This window comes from Scardinius erythrophthalmus (assembly GCF_964197995.2).
Source record: "Scardinius erythrophthalmus genome assembly, chromosome: 24".
NCBI classification, from domain to species: domain Eukaryota; kingdom Metazoa; phylum Chordata; class Actinopteri; order Cypriniformes; family Leuciscidae; genus Scardinius; species Scardinius erythrophthalmus.
This window is the reverse complement of record NC_138244.1, coordinates 12,816,390-12,835,970: the sequence shown is the minus strand read 5'-3', so window position 1 is coordinate 12,835,970 and position 19,581 is coordinate 12,816,390. Positions and strand designations below refer to the sequence as shown.

At 37.9% G+C, this 19,581-nt stretch overlaps 1 protein-coding gene across 27 annotated transcripts in view; it reads right to left on the bottom strand.

Annotated features, from left to right (window-relative positions):
• The window catches only part of ppfibp2b (PPFIA binding protein 2b), a 64,096-nt gene that overhangs the window by 16,024 nt on the left and 28,491 nt on the right, over positions 1 to 19,581 (bottom strand). For 11 of the 27 annotated variants that reach the window (XM_081356541.1, XM_081356519.1, XM_081356530.1 and 8 more), the window contains 5 exons: positions 11,577 to 11,663; positions 10,406 to 10,519; positions 6,152 to 6,289; positions 2,541 to 2,744; positions 1,720 to 1,812 (listed from right to left, as the gene is read on the bottom strand). In XM_081356541.1, the coding sequence (XP_081212667.1) occupies positions 1,720 to 1,812; positions 2,541 to 2,744; positions 6,152 to 6,289; positions 10,406 to 10,519; positions 11,577 to 11,663 (636 nt within the window). Of the gene's footprint in view, positions 1 to 1,719; positions 1,813 to 2,540; positions 2,745 to 6,151; positions 6,290 to 10,405; positions 10,834 to 11,576; positions 11,664 to 17,496; positions 18,024 to 19,581 lie in introns of those variants that run through there. The other 16 variants (XM_081356528.1, XM_081356545.1, XM_081356525.1 and 13 more) reach the window with 9 other exon arrangements.

The window sequence follows — 19,581 nt, the reverse complement described above, 5'->3', positions numbered from 1 at the left end:
GTTTGTGATTAGCTAAAAATTCTATGGCAGCATACTTAGAGCATACTAACCTTGTAAATGCTCAAATGTTAGCACATAGCATCACACATGACCCTTCTATCATTTCTGTGCCACCAATGGCACGACAAATAAACATCCCCCCATCAACCGTTGTTTAGTCAAACATGAGAGAAGCTTGAGTGGGTAGTAAAAGGCAAATATAACTAAACTTGGGACAACCAGACATAATGAAGTCTACAGAAAGGATGTATATACGAATACGGTGTGCGTATCTGTTTATATCTCCATGTTAAATTGCTCAACCCTTATTCCTACAATCTGCTGGAGGATGCAGTAACGCATTCCTGAACTAATACGCAAATACTAACACAAACATGCACATGCTTCTTCCATCAATGAGCACGAGGCAAACACAGATGGATGATCTCTAGTAGCCCATCCACTCGTACGGTTTCTCTATATTGCTTGCTTCCACACATAACATGGTTTAAAAGATTGCCACTGGACCATCTGATGCTCGCTCTTGAGAGTAATTGTGAGCAGTCTAAAAAGGTCAGCATCAAGACAAGAACTGGGGATCATGAAGCTGCAAGATTATTGCACAAAACTACACCGTGCATGTAAAAAGCTTGTCAACAACTGACCGAGTAAATCAATTACATAACCCAGGGGCGTCCAATCTTGCTCCTGGAGGGCCACCTTCCTGCAAATTTTAGCTCCAACACACCGGCCTGAAAGTTCCTGAAGATCCTGAAGACATAGATTAGCTGGTTCAGGTGTGTTTAATTGAGGTTGTAGCTAAACTCTGCAGGATGGTGGCCCAGATTGAACATCCCTGAAATAAAACAAATATAGGTGGAAGAGGGTTCAAGAGACACACAGAGAATGGGGTTCAGACTGGGAGCTCAGAGAGGCATAACAACCAAAGGAGTGGATATTTTCAAGGAACTTTGAAAAATCTCGGTTGAAAACGTAGACCTCCAAGTCCTGAGCAGAGGTGGAAATGTAATGAAATCGACCCTGTCCAAAATGGCACTTCTTAATTTTTTTGTTTCCCTGTGGTCCACGAGACATTATGGTGTCCCATTTTATGATTCAAGAGGGTACTCCCCATGTGTCTTCAATGGACCTTGAAGGACTCTATAACAATCTCTATAGTGGTGTTATCCAGCAACACTACATTAAACTGTGGACGCAAGTACTGATGGTGCCATTTTTGGACAGGACCATCATCACCCTCTCCTTTGTGTCATACTCCTCAGGGAGGATGGCAAGGGATAAGGAGTAGGGTTAAGCACCTGAGCTGTCCGACAGCGCTCCTCCCAATGCTGTCGTTCTACCTGAGTGTGCTCGACCGTGAGCTTCAGGGTAGAAAGTTTGGTCATGAGCGACTGGTAACAGACATGGAGAGAATAGGTGATAGAAAGCTGAAGGAAGAGAAAGCCAGAGGGATGTTCATTATGCTGAGAGCTTAGGAATTTGTGAGTGCAATGAACTATTGAATAAAGAGTCCAATTAGTATGTATAGAATAGTTACAAGATCAAAGAAAGAAGTTGCATTGAGAGTTTGCATTTGGGTTTAAGCCAATATGGCTAAAGATACTGTTAGTAAATGCTGATGTGGTAGTTGAAGTTCATAATGAACCAATCAAAACCGCAAGAGCACCAACTAGTAGACTGAAGGCTAACAGGAGTCAGATTTAATATACAGTACATTACCTTTGTGGCTTTGAGCTTCCTCTCGTATTGTGATTTCTCTCCCTCCAGTTCTTCAACTTTGCTCTTAAAAAGGCGAAGCTCTTGTAGCAATGCCTAAAGAATGAACAAAAGCAAAGAAGAAAAATTACATGTTACCTTTTGGTGGCAAATATCCTACCCCTTTGGCAACCGCTATCTAAGGTACGGAGCCCCTAAATTGACTTTGTAGAAAAAATAAACCCCCAAGATTCACTTGTGCATGTGGAAAATTCTTCTTACGCACACTCGAAAGTTCCAGGGGCTTTTCCCAATACGAATTTCACTTTAGGGGCTCTGCACTAAGATCATTCATATTAATACAAAGAAAATTCAGAGGAGAGGGTTTGGATTGACCCATGAAACCCACACACCGTGCGGTTACATACAAGAAAGCTCTGGAGATTCATGGGAAAACTTCTTAAAAAGATGCCTTGGCTCCTCAAAAACTGACAGAACTGATCAAGGAGGAAACATCTAATAGGGTCACCACTAAGCCCACAACCCTTCTGGAAGCTCTCTGGAACTACTCAGCAACCGTAAGCGTTAGTCAGCATCCATCATGCAGGTTTACACCCAAAATAAATTACATTCTTTCATCAGAACACAATGCAAACACCAGTAACCATGAGATTCCCACAGTGGAGCCCGCAGACACATTGGACACTGTAGGAAGAGGCAGTTAGTAGTAATTCCTGTCGGAGTGTCCAAAAGTGAGATGGGGGAATGGTTATGTTTTAGGGTAGAGCAAAGAGGTAAAAGAGGGTCTTGAAGTAAATCCACCATGTAATGGAGGATCTGCCTACATTCTCTCCTCCGCTTCTACAGCGGCAGCTGCATTCCTCAGCGTCCGAGGCACCAAGACCCACATCGGGGCTCTGGTCGAGAGCCTCGCGTGTGCTACTGTCCCCCATGCTCTCCAGGGCCCGCTGCTCCTGAATGCGATTGCTGATTTCCTCCTGGAATTTACACATCTGCTCCTGTAGTTCACTAATTAGATTAACCACACTCTGAGAGAGCAAAAACAAGAAAGCCAGAAAAAGGAAAATGTTGATCAGATTTGGAAACAATTATGAAGAGACAGATGATTTTGTGATTAATCTGGATTCTTTAAAAAGGCATATTCATTCTTTGGCTTTGTGGAATTGAAGCCAGTTTTAGTTTCTAATAAGTCACATGTCCTCACCAGAAAAGTATTTCCAGGTTTCTTGAACTTTTGGCCTTGTGGACTTTTAGAATATATATATATTTTTTTTTTACAAGTTAATTTAAAATCTTAAAACAAAATGTTCAAACTGCCACTTATTTAATTAGTCCACTAACAAAGTCCTACAGTGTATATACATTTACACCACAATAAACGTGTCATTTTATTTTTCTGAAACTAAACTTAAAAGTGTTATTTCCATCACACCTCAAGCAATGTATTTAATAGCACTGTAATATGAAAATGGTAAAAAAATAATTAAAATGGCATTAAAAAAAATAAAAAATACTTAAAGCATGACCAAATATTTCCCCACTGAACCCATGGAACATAAAAATACAAAAACGTGAACACCCTTCCATGTTGCCAGCATTATATTTACTTTTTATGTTTTATGCTTGAAACAATGCTCTTTTGTATAAATAGTAAAGGTGATGATGGGACCTTCTCTTTGCCAGAGTAAATAAGTTATTGACCAACTAATTTTACAGAAGGGTTTATATGAGGGCAAGCTTTTCTTGGGACCAAGCTACTGTATTTCAAAGGATAAAATGCAGATGCATGTAATTCAAATTGTTTTTGAGACAACATGGGGAGTAAATCTGTAATACTTAATCAAAACTGAGATGTACAACAGTGCTCTGCACTGATTACGAGATCTGACTTTAGCAACGAGCGTTTTAATGTTCGGTTTGTTTTTCACTTGTGAACAGTCAGTCTAAATGCAGTCTGCCAGAGGAAGTTTCATATGATATTTCCCATTGATGCTAAAGCTGATGATAAGACACACGTTCCACGCCTATATTTAGCTCCATGCTAAAGGTTTGTGAGTGGGGGAGATGTCTGTGGTGAAAGTGTTTGTGACTGTGGTATGTTCAAAGTGAATTTCAGCCATTCCGTCCCCTTGAATGGAGCCTTGCAGCTGTCACCCTTGAGGCCAGTGTTTGTTGATGCAACAAATGCAAGGAGAGCTCAGTTACCCCAACACTAAGAGTGTGAGGTGACGCTTAAAAAAAAAAGATGTAAAAAAGAATGGTTTACAAGATTGAGTCATTACCCAAAAAACATTGAAATTTCCAAAACATTGAAACAAAGATTTTTTTTTGTACATCGTATGCATATTTTTCATGTTTTGTTAACTTTTGCCACAAGTGTTGCAGGTTTATACATCCCAATTTCAAAACGTATAAATATTAAATGTAAAATGTACGTACGGTGCCCTATAAACTGGAAATACTACATGCATTTCAATGATCGGCCATTAGCAGCCTTTTCTTTGCATTTCACTTCATTTCTAAAGGTGAATGACACCCATTGCAGATACGTGTTAAAACCGTGTGTGTGCTGAATTCTCATCAAGACAAGCACTGAGCACTTCTGGCGTCTGTCATTTCACGTTCATCAAACTGCCTGTCACTGTCTCCCATTTAGGCCCACCGCATGCTTTTGTGTCTCTAACGATTAACATCTTCCTTTGTCAGCGCATTGCCTTTTTGGCACTGGGAGCATTTGTGGGACATAGGTTTTGAGTGTGTATGTGTAATTGTCTGTGCATGTGTGTACATATCGTTAAATCATGTTTCTGTAAGCACACTGTCAGTGTGGAAAGGCTGAGTCTGTGTGATAGCCCGGCTCAAACGATTGATGAAGACATAACAAAGAGACTATTGGGCTCACAATCCTTCCCATTTTTTTGTCTCTCTGAGTCCTTGGTATACTGTACCTACCTGAACTATAACACCAGGGAAATGTTCACATACTAACTGAGAAAAAGAAAAGCCAGTTTTTCTAATGACTTGCACTACATAGACAGCACTCATAAAGAGCTAAATATCTTGAGATGAGGATACCAAGACAAATGTATATTCACTATGAAAGTTCCCATGACTTTAAGTTTCTATTAATTACCATGATTTTTACAGGCTTGGAAATCACAATTGTAATTTCCCCTAAATTTTCCATGTTTTCCCATGGCTGTGGGAAACCTGTCCACTTGGCGTATGAGAAAATGCTTTGAAAAAGGAACCTTCCAATTTTTAGTCAGCAAGCCAGAGATTTAGCCTGTTCAAGAAAAATTAAGCTCAGGACAGATGCTCTTTTAAAGTGTTATGGTGTTTTTCTAAGTCTCTGTTTAGTCTGTTGTCTATACACAGTGTGTAACTCTGGGAGTCCTATAAGTAATTAGGTGTTAAGAGGTGATAAATCTACAGGATCCACATATACACACACACTACAACATAAACATGCCACCATGACTTCCCTGTCCTCTAGTTATGTTTCCATGTGCCATATGGAAACAACAGATTATATATCAGCTCATATTTTGAGCATGTTTACTGTTCTTGTATTTCAAGATGGCGCTCTTCGTAACCACAATATCATGTCTGAAATCAGATTCTCTTCTGTCAAACAACACACTTTTCAATTAATATATTTCTAAAAGTATTAAACCACGCATATACTGACATGGCTGATTTCTGTGTGTGTGGTTTCAATTGAATTAGAGCCAACAGGTGGACAAAAAAGACACAGGCACAATGAAAAAGACGAATATAACAATCTCTCAATCAGGACATCTAAACCAGTATTTCACTTGTTTAAATGTTGACTCACAAATGTGTGTGTGTGTGTGTGTGTGTATATTTATAAAAATACACACAACTTATAACAATATTCAGTTTTTAACGTTCATACTACAAGATGAAGTAAAACAAAATATAATTATTATATAAAAACTTAAAAATGCTTTCCTTGCCAACTAACTGAAAACAGTTTAAGTTGAATAAAAAAAATTCTCAAACTAAAACCTCAAATTTAAGCTAAAAAAAGCTAATAAAAATGACAAATGCTTTTAATAACATTAAAAAGTACAAAACAACAAATTAAAATAAATGTACAAAAATTCAAATAAACTAAGAAATATAAAAATTAGTGCTAAATCTAAATATTAATAAATACTATAATAATAATAAATATAATGAGAGTCCATTAGTTTTTGCTTTGAAAATAAAACTGATATTGAGAATTGTGAAATTACTGCATACAATATATTGTGACATCCCTACAAGACAGACCATAAAAATAGAGGAAGCAAACAACTATAGGATTAAACCGTAGTTTAAAGAACACCGTTAAAATGATATTATTCAAGTAACATCCTATAATGGATGAACCCGTTGCCCCGTGTGAGCTGACAGTCTGATACAGTACCTCGGCTTTATGATGTTTGTTCTCCTCATCTATGTGGTTGTGTTCCTCCTCCATGCCGACAAGCTTGAGTTTCAGATAGGAAACTTCATCCACCAGTTCCAGTTTCTGCGTCTCCAGTGAGGTCCGACTGAAGAGCTCCTAGAGCACACGCACACACGTTAGCGAACACATGGTGACACACAAACACACCCACACAGTTGTACTGTATACAGTAACAATCCCACGGCACACAGTCGGCTCCTCGCTGCTCCACTGGCCAAGTTCTTTCACAGAAACGCTTGGGTCAAAGCTAAGCGCCGCTAAATATACTCAAGCAATGAACGCTATTTTTACTTCCTCACCCTCTCTGGTGCCTGTATGTGAGAAAGTCAGGAGGGCCAAAAGAGGGAAACTTGGTTTCTCAGCATTCCTGATACTATGGGCTAAATTCAGCAGGGCTCTGAGAACCTTTGCTAACCAGTGTTTTACAAGCCAAAAAGGTCACAAAATATGTGCACATAATAGCCCTCATAAAAAAAGTATTGTGGAGATACAATGATGGTATCAGATGGAAATCTCATGGTACTATAATATAAACAGAATGATTACAATATTCATATATGTAAAAAAAATGTATGTATGTATGTATGTATGTATGTGTATGTATGTATGTATGTACGTACGTACGTATGTACGTACGTATGTGTATGTGTATATATATATATATATATATATATATATATATATATATTGTCCGCCAATGTTTGTTTATTAAATAGTTTGGCCAAACCCCCCCCCCAAAAAAAGATATTTAAGTCAGCAGATTTTGTCTGGTCTATGTTGTGCCTCACACTTTAACCAGAATTACCCTTAAACACTAACTTTAAAAAAAAAAAAAAAACGCACCATCGCTTCCTCTTTCACAGACTCGGTACAACTTCTCCTTTCTAGTTTATGAAGCAGAATGCAACATTTCATGTTATTCTAACTATCAGAAAGCTCGGACAGTTACAATCGACCACAGATGGTGTGCTCATGTCTCGAAATCTATATTTCTGAAATCCATATTCTCTTAATTAGTTTAATCTAATAGAAGTGTGAATGGCAAGCGAGTCCCAAGCAAAGTGATGATGGATGAAAACCACTGAACGCAACACAAACATCCCTGGTATATTAATTATCTCTTAGTTCTGTGAAATACAGTGGACATGAGTCACAATTACCCACCAGCAACACACACACTATAATGCAATAGACCTTAATCAGGGTAGTGCCATATTTACCTTTTGACAGAAATGACAACAAGACTGTGAGGGATAGAATACAGTGCATTCAATGGATTGTACTGTTGTTTGCAACATACTGTACTGATTGTTTAGCTGATGAAAAAAAAAAACTTTCAGCAGACAAAAACTCCAAAAAACAGTTTTAAAAGTTTTAAAAAATTGTGTGATATAGGACCTTTAGATCACATGCTATTTTTCCATTATTCAAACCTTTTGACTCCGAGGCCCCTCACTGTCCACAACAATATACAATATGGCCTTTGTCTCGACTTTTCCAGTTGTGTTTGATTTACAACTTTTTTTTTTTTTTTTTTTACTCAATTTCAAAAATCTATATTTATAATGTTTAAAACCATCCACGGAGTTATACGATTTTATAAATTTACATAATTTTTTTACGCCTTAAAAAAAAAAAAAAATCTCTTTTATATATCCTAACTCACTTATCTATGTTTTTCAAGACAGTGGGTACCCTGGTTCTTCAAAAATTATTGTTCATCTTTCGGCTGTCTAAGCTGTCTCAACCAAGGGGTTGTCAGCTGAATCCCTGTCTCCTACTATCTACTATAAATCATTATTTAAAATATACTTCCAAGTAATGTTTATTTAATTTAAGCTGTCATGTTTGTTTTTTTTTACATTTATTTTTAAATATTACACATTTTAATAAAATATATTAATATTTTAATTATTAAAAAAATCTAAAATAAAAAAACAAAAAAAAACATGAGGGCTTAAATTAAATAAAGCATTGGCATTTCCTTAAAGGGGTCATATAATGCCATTTTTGTACAAGCTAATATGATTCTTTAGGGTCTAAATTAAAAGTTTGTAATATACTTTAATTAAAAATTCTCATTAGTATTGTAAGAAAACACTAATTTTACCTGGTCAAAAACAGCTCTGTTTTCAGCACGCCGTTTCAGTGCATGTGTCTTTAAATGATAATGAGCTTTGCTCACCCCACCCCTCTGTTCTGTGGGTACACCGTATTAGACATTCTCTGACCGTATCTAACACAATAACCACGTGTTATTCGTTATAAACGTGGGATTATGAATTATATTGAGAACGTCGTACATAGAAAACATGCCGTAATGTACCCTGAGTGTAAACCTTAGATGCATTCATCGTGAAGCCTGCAGCAAGGTTTGCAAATTTCGCAAAGATTAATATAAATACTAATATAAAGGTTAATAAAACATTACACTCACATCTTCTGGAGGTTCAGCAGGAACACGTTGGTACCGATCCGTTTTTTCTCGTTTGTGAAGCTGTCTGGTGTGAAATGATTCGCGCAAACATGAAAGCACAGACGATCGTGGGGAATCCCCGTGAGGGAATCCCCGCGTCAATCCTTTGGGCATATCGCTTCAAAAACAAAACTCAGCCACTGCTTCTTCAACGGCTCGGATTTAGGAACATCCAAATGACTGCTGTGTTCCTTATTACATCTAAGAACAGAACACCACAATCGCTTAGACGCCATTCTACTCCAGCATATCAACACTGGCGGACTACTATGACGACGGCTGTCACAGCTTGCTCAGGGCGGGTCTTGTGTTGAAACACGGCTGTCAATCACAATCGCGGGAGGGGCGTACGATCTTATGACGTCACAATATCGGACGGCTTGATTTCAGAGATGGTCAAACATATAAGGAGATTAAAACAAAACCACTGGATGGATTTTTATCATGATAGGATGGTTGTGTACAGGCACTGCCAACAGACATTTCAGTGCAATCAACTTGTAAAAGTGCATGTACCATTATATGACCCCTTTAAATCTCCTGTATGTCCTTCACAAATTGGGGTTCGCAAACCTCCGTTGGGGAAACCCTAGCCTAAACTATATATAATAACAACAAATAGACTAAAAAACATCTCTATACGTATACACACAGTTGGGAAGAACATTACAAATTCTGTATATCTCAACTTCAAATTGAACCAAGAAGCCACCAAAGAATTATGGTATTAAAGAAAACAGTCATGTCTAAACTGTGAGTTTACTTGCACTATCAAGCAAGAAAAACATGAGGGATGTCTTCATCTCTCCATCTCTGACATTCCATCTTGATATGATTGTTAGCAAAGCATTCCTGTTATGGAATCCTTAACGAAGGAAAGAGGGCAATTCTCACTAATATAACATTAAACTGGTTGTAATTCAAAATATGTTAAGATGATAACATTTCTAAATTTCTTTTATTTTTCTTTATGCATTAAAACAACAATAGCTACAAAAAATTATATTAAATATATAATTATTATTACATTATAATGTAAATCATTTATAATAACTTAAAATATTTAATGAATTAATAAATAATTGACAGGCAGAATTCCAAGTAAAAAAAGTGTCTGAAGTGCAAAGAAACTGCACACATTAATCATTTAACCTTTTGTAAACATTGTAACAATGACTCAAATCAGCTCTGTCGGATTAATTTTTTTTAATAAAATCCTACAACGGAAACTCACAAATAAGCGTTTATTTTTGTGGTCCCACTTGGCAATTCTAAAGGAACATAGCCGTTTCAAAAACAGTACTATGGAAATTAAACTACACAAATCAGAGGAACAGTTGCCAGCAAACAGCAGCTACTAAACACAATGGCTAAACAAGTATGATTACAAACCCACCGGTTTAAGCCAGTTAATCATACAGCACACAGTAAAACATGTAAATCACACTGTACGGAGACACTCTTGGATAGGAAGGTCTGAAGGTGTCATTATGCCAGGACTGAGTAAACCACATGCATAAATCAAACACGCTGAAAAGTCTGACCATTTAATCTGAGTCAGGTCTACACAATTACAACTGAAACTGTTGCAAAACCACTAATTGCCCAAATTCCAGGTGGTAAAAACTCAACACTCCAAAACAGTTTGTCAAGCAAAACCAGGAGGTAGAAGATTCAAGATTCCCTTCCTTATATTTATCTAGAATATATTTATATTAGAAAGTGTGTAGTCTTACCTGCTGGAGCATTTCCTCAGTGGAAATGAGTTTGTGGTGGTGTTCTTCCAGGGAACTTTCCAGATCTCTGATCTTTTCTCCTTGAGCTTCAACCTGGTCAGTGAGGACACTCACCTAAAACCAACAGACAGCAGACAACGTTCACTCAGGCTAACCTTGAAACCTGGCCAGTGCGTCTCTGTCGGCCCCTCCTACAGGTATGCTAATGACGATTGCAACACACAGGGAACTCCAAAGTCTAAACAGCAGAGGAATGTAATCCTTCAAATGTGTATATCTGGGTTAAAAACGACCATTGCTTAGCCTTGACACACAGCCATGCTAACATGTGAGCCTGCTTAAGTTTCAATTGTTTTGAAAGTGTCCTTTTGTTCAACACCAACTGAAGGACTGCCAACCAGCAGGACAGGTAAAAGGAGAAGAACAACACCTTGAGGGCATTAGGAGCCAATCATGTTCATCAGTGTTTTAGAGCTCAAGACAATCCACCAATCAGAGAGCAAGAAGGGCGGGCATATAGAGATTGACAACTTTTGACACTTGTTGCAGAGTTAGACAACCTAACTTCTTAAAGGTGAAGTGTGTCATTATATAATGGAAAAATATATTCTTCTACCCCTGTTTAATGTGCAGAGACAACTACAAGTTATTTATAGGTTGACTTGTGGCTCTGTGGTGGTTTCAAAACATTGCTATGTTTGTTTGACCAGCAACTTGGAATGGATGATCAAATCATTCTGAGGAGAGGTTTGATAGTATTTTCTAAGTAATTGGACTTTTTCTACTTTTGAATAGTCTGTTAACTGAACACAAGCTTGCTAGTTTAGTGTTTAACATTACCATAAAGAACAGGTTTAAGCTGATAATGGCTAAACTTACTCTGTGGTGGCTACTTAGTAGCATGTTGAGTAACACCAACCCTCTAACCTTTCACCAGATTGTCCCATAGCTATGTGATCAATGACCAACCCATTGTGTATTAGACAGGGAGTTGTGTCACCCTGGGCTGGAGCGCGGCAGTGTCACATGTCTGTTCGTTCACAGAGACACCACAGTCCCCTGGTTTGACCCTGTGAGGTTTTACAAGCATGTTGGCTAGTTGTCTTCTCATTGTGTTGACATTGTGACTATTATGCTGAAATGCCTTGGAGGCCTTAGTGAAATATCTCACCTGGAGAACCAGAGACTCTTTGTCCCCTTCTAATCTCGCCAGCCGTTCTTGATAGGTCTCATTGTTGCTTGAGGACTGGAGGTTGACCTGTGGAGACACACACGTGCATATGTAGTTTTACACCAGATATGTCATTTTATCACTTTAAGTGGCTGTTTTTTTCTCATGAGGGCCTCCCAAATGTCCCCTTAATGTAGGTTGTTTCAAGTTATACTTGCTTTGTGGGGACATTCAGCTCAAAAAGCAAAACCTGAACCACACACGCACACACAGAAACTGAAAGTCAACAGAGAGGTGTGCAAGAGGAGGAGCTAACCTGCTTATCCAGTTTTTTGAGAATGAATTGCTCACCGCCTATGACAGAATAAACTTCTTCAACAAAGAGTAGTATACAAGTGAGCCAAATACATTTGAGAGTTGTAAAGGTGTTAAATGACATGTTGGCGCCAAAATGAACTGACAGGTTTGACGTCCCTTCAATGCAAACGCAATAAAGGAGCTCACTGCAGATGAATGAGGACATTTGCATAAAGTTTAATGGTCACAATTAAAATGGAAAATGAAACATGTTAATGTGCCCCAGGGTTGTTATGGATGGATAAATGGATGGATGATACCAATTTAGCATAATAAATTCTCATAAACTAAAAAAAAAAAAAAAAAAAAATAAATAAAAAAAAGATTAAATAAATCTTCTGTCCAGTCTTCAGACTATATCAGCAGAAAACATGCCAGTAAATAAATACACAGCATGCAAGATAGGACACTGTCACTTGTCAGCGCTAAGCTAGCACTTGCCACACAGATAATCTCTCTCTTTTAAAAGCTTCTGCTGTGTCCAGGGCTGTCAATTCCTTCTGAGCGGCACAATAAAGCTGTCTACTCAGAGTTTACAGGGCCGGCTGCCTGGCGGAGTAACAGGGTTAAGCCTAGCTAAAGGCAGTGCTCAGTCTTCACACATGAGGCTTTCACTGCATAGTAATTGCAGTTCACAGCAAATTTAAACCGAATGTTTATTTAATTCTTGGGAAACAGGTAGAAAAAGAAGATAAGAGTTTTATGTGATATCATTTGATATTTATGTTTATACAAAGGTTCTTTCTGGTTCTCGAATCTGATTGGCTGAGAGCCTTTTCCAGCCGTTTCCACTCCGTTTCACCGTTTGTATCACTCCGCTTGCGGCGACTGTCATGGCGGTCGAGCAAATCTACCATATCTTTAATAAATACTAATCTAGTTGTCACAAAATGTAGTTTCAAGAGTTTTTTAGGAGAGAATGTAGTTCTTTAGACTTCGAATATGTGACTAATATATAATCTTAGTGCCTATTTTACGATATGTTGAGACGCTTTCGCAAATGCAAGCTTCAGGCCGTCAGCGGCCGTTCAGCGTTCATGTGCACGCAGAGAATATCATCATCTCGGCCAGTCCTTCGGGAATTTGCCGCTGCCCTTAATGTAGACTAGCCTGGCTAACGTCTTGTCTCATCGAGACGTGGTCTGGGAACCACATGTTCATTTTCTCGTATTTGAGGCGTGGTTTACGAATGCCCAGAGCCGTTTATTGGGCGCTACGAATGTCTATCAAATGCGCCTGCACGTAGCTCATAGCCAATCGTTTCAATTATACCAGATGACGTATGTAGAGCGACAGAAATTCGACGAGGAAGAAGACGAAATAAACTTGCGTTATAAACTACTTAGAACACTATCTAAGGCTGCATCGAAAGGTAACTTCGCGTCTGCTGCCATGTTGGATCCATAGATATAAACAAACTGCTTCGGTGTGTCGCATAGACGTCGTCATCGTCTTGCTGCTCCCTCCACGTTTTGTGATTGGTTCCTTTTTTGAGGGGAAAATCTGGTCCATGGTGTCCAGGCTGCCTAGCAGCGTGAATAAAATTGCGCTGCGCGCAAGGCAGCATAGGGAAACCCAGGCTAAGTGTAGACAGTGGTTAAACATGAGATAGTCTATACTTCATGAGATAGTCTATACTTCATTTGTGGTATATCAAACGGGCGATCTTTGGTCTAATTAATCTATTACTTGTTGTTCCAGAGCAAATCGATTTTGGTTAAGGGAAAAATTAAGTTTCATAACTATATTTCACTTGAATCCTGTACTAAAGTGCTGCTTGTACGTTTGAATGAATTGTTTGCTTGTGTTTATTCCTATTGTCTTTTATAATGGCTACTGTTGTTAATTTAAAAATTGTCGTTCAATAAATATTATTCTACATAAATAATATGCCGTATTTGGTAAAGGATCGTGAAATGGACTTCAGTGAAAGTTACATTATTACGCCATTAGATGGTGACAAAGATTGTCTTTATGGGTGAGCGGGAACAAGGAAGTTGTTTTAGCGCCGTCATGGGAAGGACATAAGCCCTATTCGGACGGGACTAGTTTAACATGGAGAGGTGGGGTAAAGTAATAATTACCAGAGCTTCTCTGTGATTTTAGTCCCGTCCGAATGTGCCATATCAGTAATCATTACGGACAATGTCAGTAAAGTTTACGGCGACTTTTACCTTCAGTAAAAAGGTCCGGAAAAATTGCCGCAGGTAGTACTAAACCCGTGCGAATAGACCCGCTGTAAATACGTACGTAAATATTTAAATATTTCGTGTTTAAAAGTAGTTTTCTGCGGTTTTTCAAGTATGGAGACACTTGAAATAGCATTCAGTTGCGTTCTAGACGCTGGGACAAGTCTGTGGCAAAACTCAAGTGTTTTCAACATACCATTCAGATCAGAAAGAAGATTGAAAGCACTTGTTAGAGGCACGAAACATCTTTTAGCGTTAGTGCCTATTACCAACACAATCCAATCTGAAGTTAATTAATACATCGTTCGACCGGACATAACTTTTTTATGTTAAATATAGGTTATATGTGTTTGCGCACGTGATATCAGGATTCAGGAAACAACGTAATACACACATGACAACAGGAGGTTGACTGCGATGCGCAAATCGAGTTACTCCTCCCACTTCTGCAAGTTTTACTGAGATATCTTATCCCATGCGAATTGGCCATTAAAGGTGGTATCAGTGATTTCAGGCCCAAAAATATTTTTATCACATTCATCTAATCTTTCCTAACGATCCGCTAGCTGCCCACCCCATAAGCATGCCGTCAAAAAAACGCGTCTCTGTAGGCAGCCTAGGCTCTGAGATCTGCACACAAAATAAAATGGTTTAGCCAAACACTCAAAACCAAAACAAATAGTGTTCCAACCAATCACCGACAGGGGGAGGGTGTTGTGAGGTTTTGTGCTCGTGCACGGCTGCACGCGAAGTCAGAGCTGAAGAAAAAGCTGGCTCAAAACCTCACAACACCCTCTCCTTGTCGGTGATTGGTTGGAAAATTAAGGGGATTTTACTTCCATAACCCGACTGTTGCCGTTCAGTGGCACTAGTCGTTCATAAATCACACTTTAGCCAGGGTTCTCAAGTTCTATCAAAAGCTTGGAGTGAGATCAAAAATGTGGTTAGGGGAGGAGCCCTAATGGAGCCCCGCCCCCCAATTTTACCCATTGTTCATAATTAACCAGCACAAACTGAAATTATAACAATTGGTATATCTGATAAATGACAGAGCAATTCATCACATCAAATATACTCTTTAATGTTATATTTCAAAATTACAAATATACAAAAATTACAAAAATATAACAAATTGCTCCAAACAGTTTGGAAATACAAATCTTTTTGCGTTTTGAATGTGTCTAGTCGAAATGGTATAATGATTTATTGTGTGGTGGGACATGTGGTGTGTTTGTTGCACATTTTGATGCCTTGATAACAGGGGTAGGTGGCTCCCACTTGAAGCACTGTGGCTCCTTAATGTAACTAGAAAGACTATTAATATAGTATAATATATAATTTAAAATAAAATGAAGAAATACATATTCATTCCTTCCCATACCCACTAACATTTCCCTTAGTTTCAGATAACGTAAGCTAGCCAAACTGAGCCAAAGCTTCTGGCCTGGTTGCAAAGTAGTTGTAGAGTTTTTGACTGCATCAATAATAATGTAACGATGTGCTGTATATTAAATATTCTAGCCTAAAATTGTTAGACGAGCTTTTTTCCAACTTACCTTCTCCATCACGACGTGTGTTCGCGCGATGTTGTTGGTTACCTAGTAACGAACGTACGGTGGCCGAGAATGTTCCGTCAACTTCCGTATGTTCGCGCATCTATGTTTTCTAGTAACGAACGCAATCTGGCCGAGATACGTGCTGGCGGCAGGAAACTTCCCTTTGTGTGCCCGCGCCTCGTATACAACGTTATATATAAAGCTTGCAGGACAACTTGGTTGCCTTTTCAGCGTGAGAAATACACGGTGTGGCGTGTGAGCGTGTGAACTGGTTGAATTGCGTGTGCCTCACGGCCAATGCGTGAGACTTGAGAACCCTGCTTTAGCTTTAAACCTGGAAACCATAATCGTAAACATTGAAAAAGAACAAGAATTTACATTTAACTAAAAAACCCAAACCCAGAGAAAGCAACTTTGCCTCATTTTTTTAAGAAGTCCACAACACGAATGATCTACAGTTAATTTAACCTTTAGAGCTGAGTTCACACACAGAGATTCATGATGCTCTCTAGAGCACTGATTCAATTTATTACCTCACCAGAGGGATGTTTATAAGCAAGACAACCCAAAAGCTCCGGAATTTCCCCTTTTTCACGTCCCACTGCCTGTTAACAGAGCTGTAAAGTCCTAAAATGACTTCAGAGGAGCTCAAAAAGAGACTACAGTGATCATTATTACTCCACTGTCCAAGAATGTATGACAATATTGAGAGTTTTACGATACACCCCCTCCCTGTAAGTGTAATGCACTCCATTCCTCTTCTAAACCGGCATGTTTTTACAGTTTTTTTCTCGTGGGGGATAATTACTGTAATTTCTTTCTTACTTTGAAATGTAATGGTTGGTTAAGTTTTACATTGTGTGCTTTCCTGCAATGTTACACATACCTGGCTTACCGCAATACCTTGTAAACCACATCAATCATGGCAAGCAAGCGTTTCAAGGCCTCTTGCACTTCAAGAACAGGTGTGCATGCTGGTGTTCATACCTTCACCTTTAAACTGAATTTTACTGCATGAATTACGACCACTAAGAATCAAGTGTTGTGTCAGTGAATGCATTTTTGTTTGTGTTCAAGGGCATGAGCTCAGAATCATTGAAGCTGGACAGGATAAAAAGCGCTTTTGTACTATTGGAAATCACAAGCTCCCGGCACACATCCACACCAGCACAAAGCAGCCTGACGTTTTGAACAACAACAAACGGATCTACACAAATCCAACCACTCTATAAAAGACATGCTCATCCAAGACAAAAAAGTGCAAGTGCAACAGAAACCTTGTATCTGGTTTGTATTTCATATAAAATAGAGATATTAGGGATATAATGTTAACTAAAACTAAAATAAACGTTAAACTGAAATAAAATAAAATATTACAAATAATTCAACATATTTTATTTAATCTAATTTCCAAAGCAACATTTTTAATATAAAAATGAATAAATATTAATAAAAACTAGTATCTCAATGATACTAAAATAACTTTGTTCATCTTGTATCACACTTAGCGATTGTGACTTCAAAATCACTAATATTACTGTGATATTGTCATTGTGTTTGTCTTGCTTATTGTTTTGTACATTTTAATGGACTATTTTTTTCTTAGTGGAAGCTTTAAGATAATATACAGGTAAGATTATCAAATATTAAAACTCAAATCAATATTTCATAATATATATATATATATATATTGCAATAATGACCTCTTGACTGTCCATAATCCCTTTCATAGTATATCCTGCTCAAAAAAGGAAAGCTGAATGGAAATATCCATAAAAATGGATTACTTCCAGTAGAAAAGCAGACATTTCAACCTACCTTTTTAAGCCAAGTGAAATGCTTATAAAAGTCAATTTTCTCTTCCATGCTGAAGGCCCATCTCGACCCGTTATAGTAAGTGAGCGACTGCAGCGGCAGAATGAGATCTGAGCTTTGGGTTTCAGTGAATCTGTGCGCCTGTTTTACAGAGTCGCCTCCTCCTCCTCCTCCTTATATTGGCTGCTGAAGACAGGAGTTCCTAACATGCTGAAGCAACTGCACAAACCTCACTTCTAATGCCAGACGTCTGCCCGAGACCCCCTGCGTCTGATGTCCAGCCAGACACTTCAGTGTGTTCAGTGTGTGTGTGTGTGTGTGTGTGTGTGTGTGTGTGTGTATCAGATGCAAAACATCAATCCACAACTTCCACTCCCTGATGTTACATACTACAACACACTAACTTTCTTGTTCACATATGAAAGTCTACATATTTGTAATCTTTCCCTCCCTTTCTTTCAGCCTTTTTCTTTTCTCTGTGAGACAGTGGCTTTAATTAAGTCCAATGCAAGTCTGAATCGAAACAAGCCAGTGTCTCTGTTTAAGCACAAGAAACAAAGCGAGAGAGAGAGAGGGAGGGTTGGGGGAGCATTTAAAGGCACACTGCCTTCCAGTGATCTCCCATCTGTTTTTACTCAAGGCTACAACCCAAAGACCCTGTTTCCTGTGGAAGACATCCATCCATTTCTGTGTCTTTTTAACTTTACAAGCAACCCTGCTGTCCAGTTGTCTCCTTCATAGACAAACACAGCTGAGGAAAAGACTGAAGGGAATGACTAGCACAAACTAGCCTGTTTAGTACTAGATAACAACATAATAACCTTGTGATCTGATCAGGCCTTTAGCTTAACATGCCCATATGTACACTGCTGTAAACTATTATATAATTAACTTTCTAAAGAGCTAAAAAAGGAAAGTTCTGTCATCATTTAAGGTGTAGCAAAATGTCATTTAGCAAAAAAAATGTCCATTGTCCAAAGTGAAGTAATGTATGAGGCACCAAAAACAGAAGACAATTTTATAAATGTGCTGGTTACTCTTTCGATACAATTACGATAAATGAAGAGCGAAGTTTTAAAACTACAAAAAGCATTGTAAAAGTAACACAGTAAAAAAAGTGTAAAAATGTACCGTACAATATACGGTGAAAAACTGTGGTTTAACATCATATGTAATTTTACTGTCAAATTTATGGTCTTTACAAGTAAAACTGAACTACGGTATAATTTATAGTGAACAACAGTAAAATTACATTTTCAGAAATCACAGTGTGACATCATATATGACTATATTTTATATAAAAAAAAATTTAATCTCAGCTTTGTTATCAGTATATTAATTGTATTTGTAAATTTGGGTGTTTATTTTTTTACAATATGTTATTAATGTAATATTTAATGCATTATTTTAGTGTCATTATATCATTATATAGAAATATATGGTTATAAGTTGTAAAGTATGCAGGCATCAATATGCCAAACTGCAATACTTGAAACAGCTGCCTTTTTTTTTTAAATAACTGGATTTTGTTTCTTTTTTACAGTGAATTGGTCTATATGGCAAGGCAAATACACTATATTCCAAGCTTTCTTAAGTCATATGATAGCTTTGTGTGAGCAAAAGACTGAAATTTAAGTCATTATTCACTAAAACGTCCCGCTCTAGTGAGCTGTAGTCAAGATTCAGACCAATTCATGAATGAATAATTCAGGCAGATTTAGGAAAATGGTTCGACTGATTCATTAAAAAAAAAAAATTTTTTTTTTTACCTCTCTTATAAACGTGCCATGAAGAGCTAGGAAAGACTTTTCTGTAATAGTAAAGAGTTACATTTGAGCCTGCTTGACACAAAGCTGAAAATATAGTGCACAAGTCATAGAGCATTTCTCTGTTATTATATTTAAGTTGTTTTGGAACTTGACAGTCCCATTAAAACCACTGGCTCATGATATTCTTTTTTGTGCTCCACACATTCATACAGGTTTGGAATGACACAAGGGTGAGTAAATGGTTAACTATCCACATAAGTCAAAACTATCAAATATCAAAACTATCAAAAAGTCATAACTATCAAATAAGTACAAACAA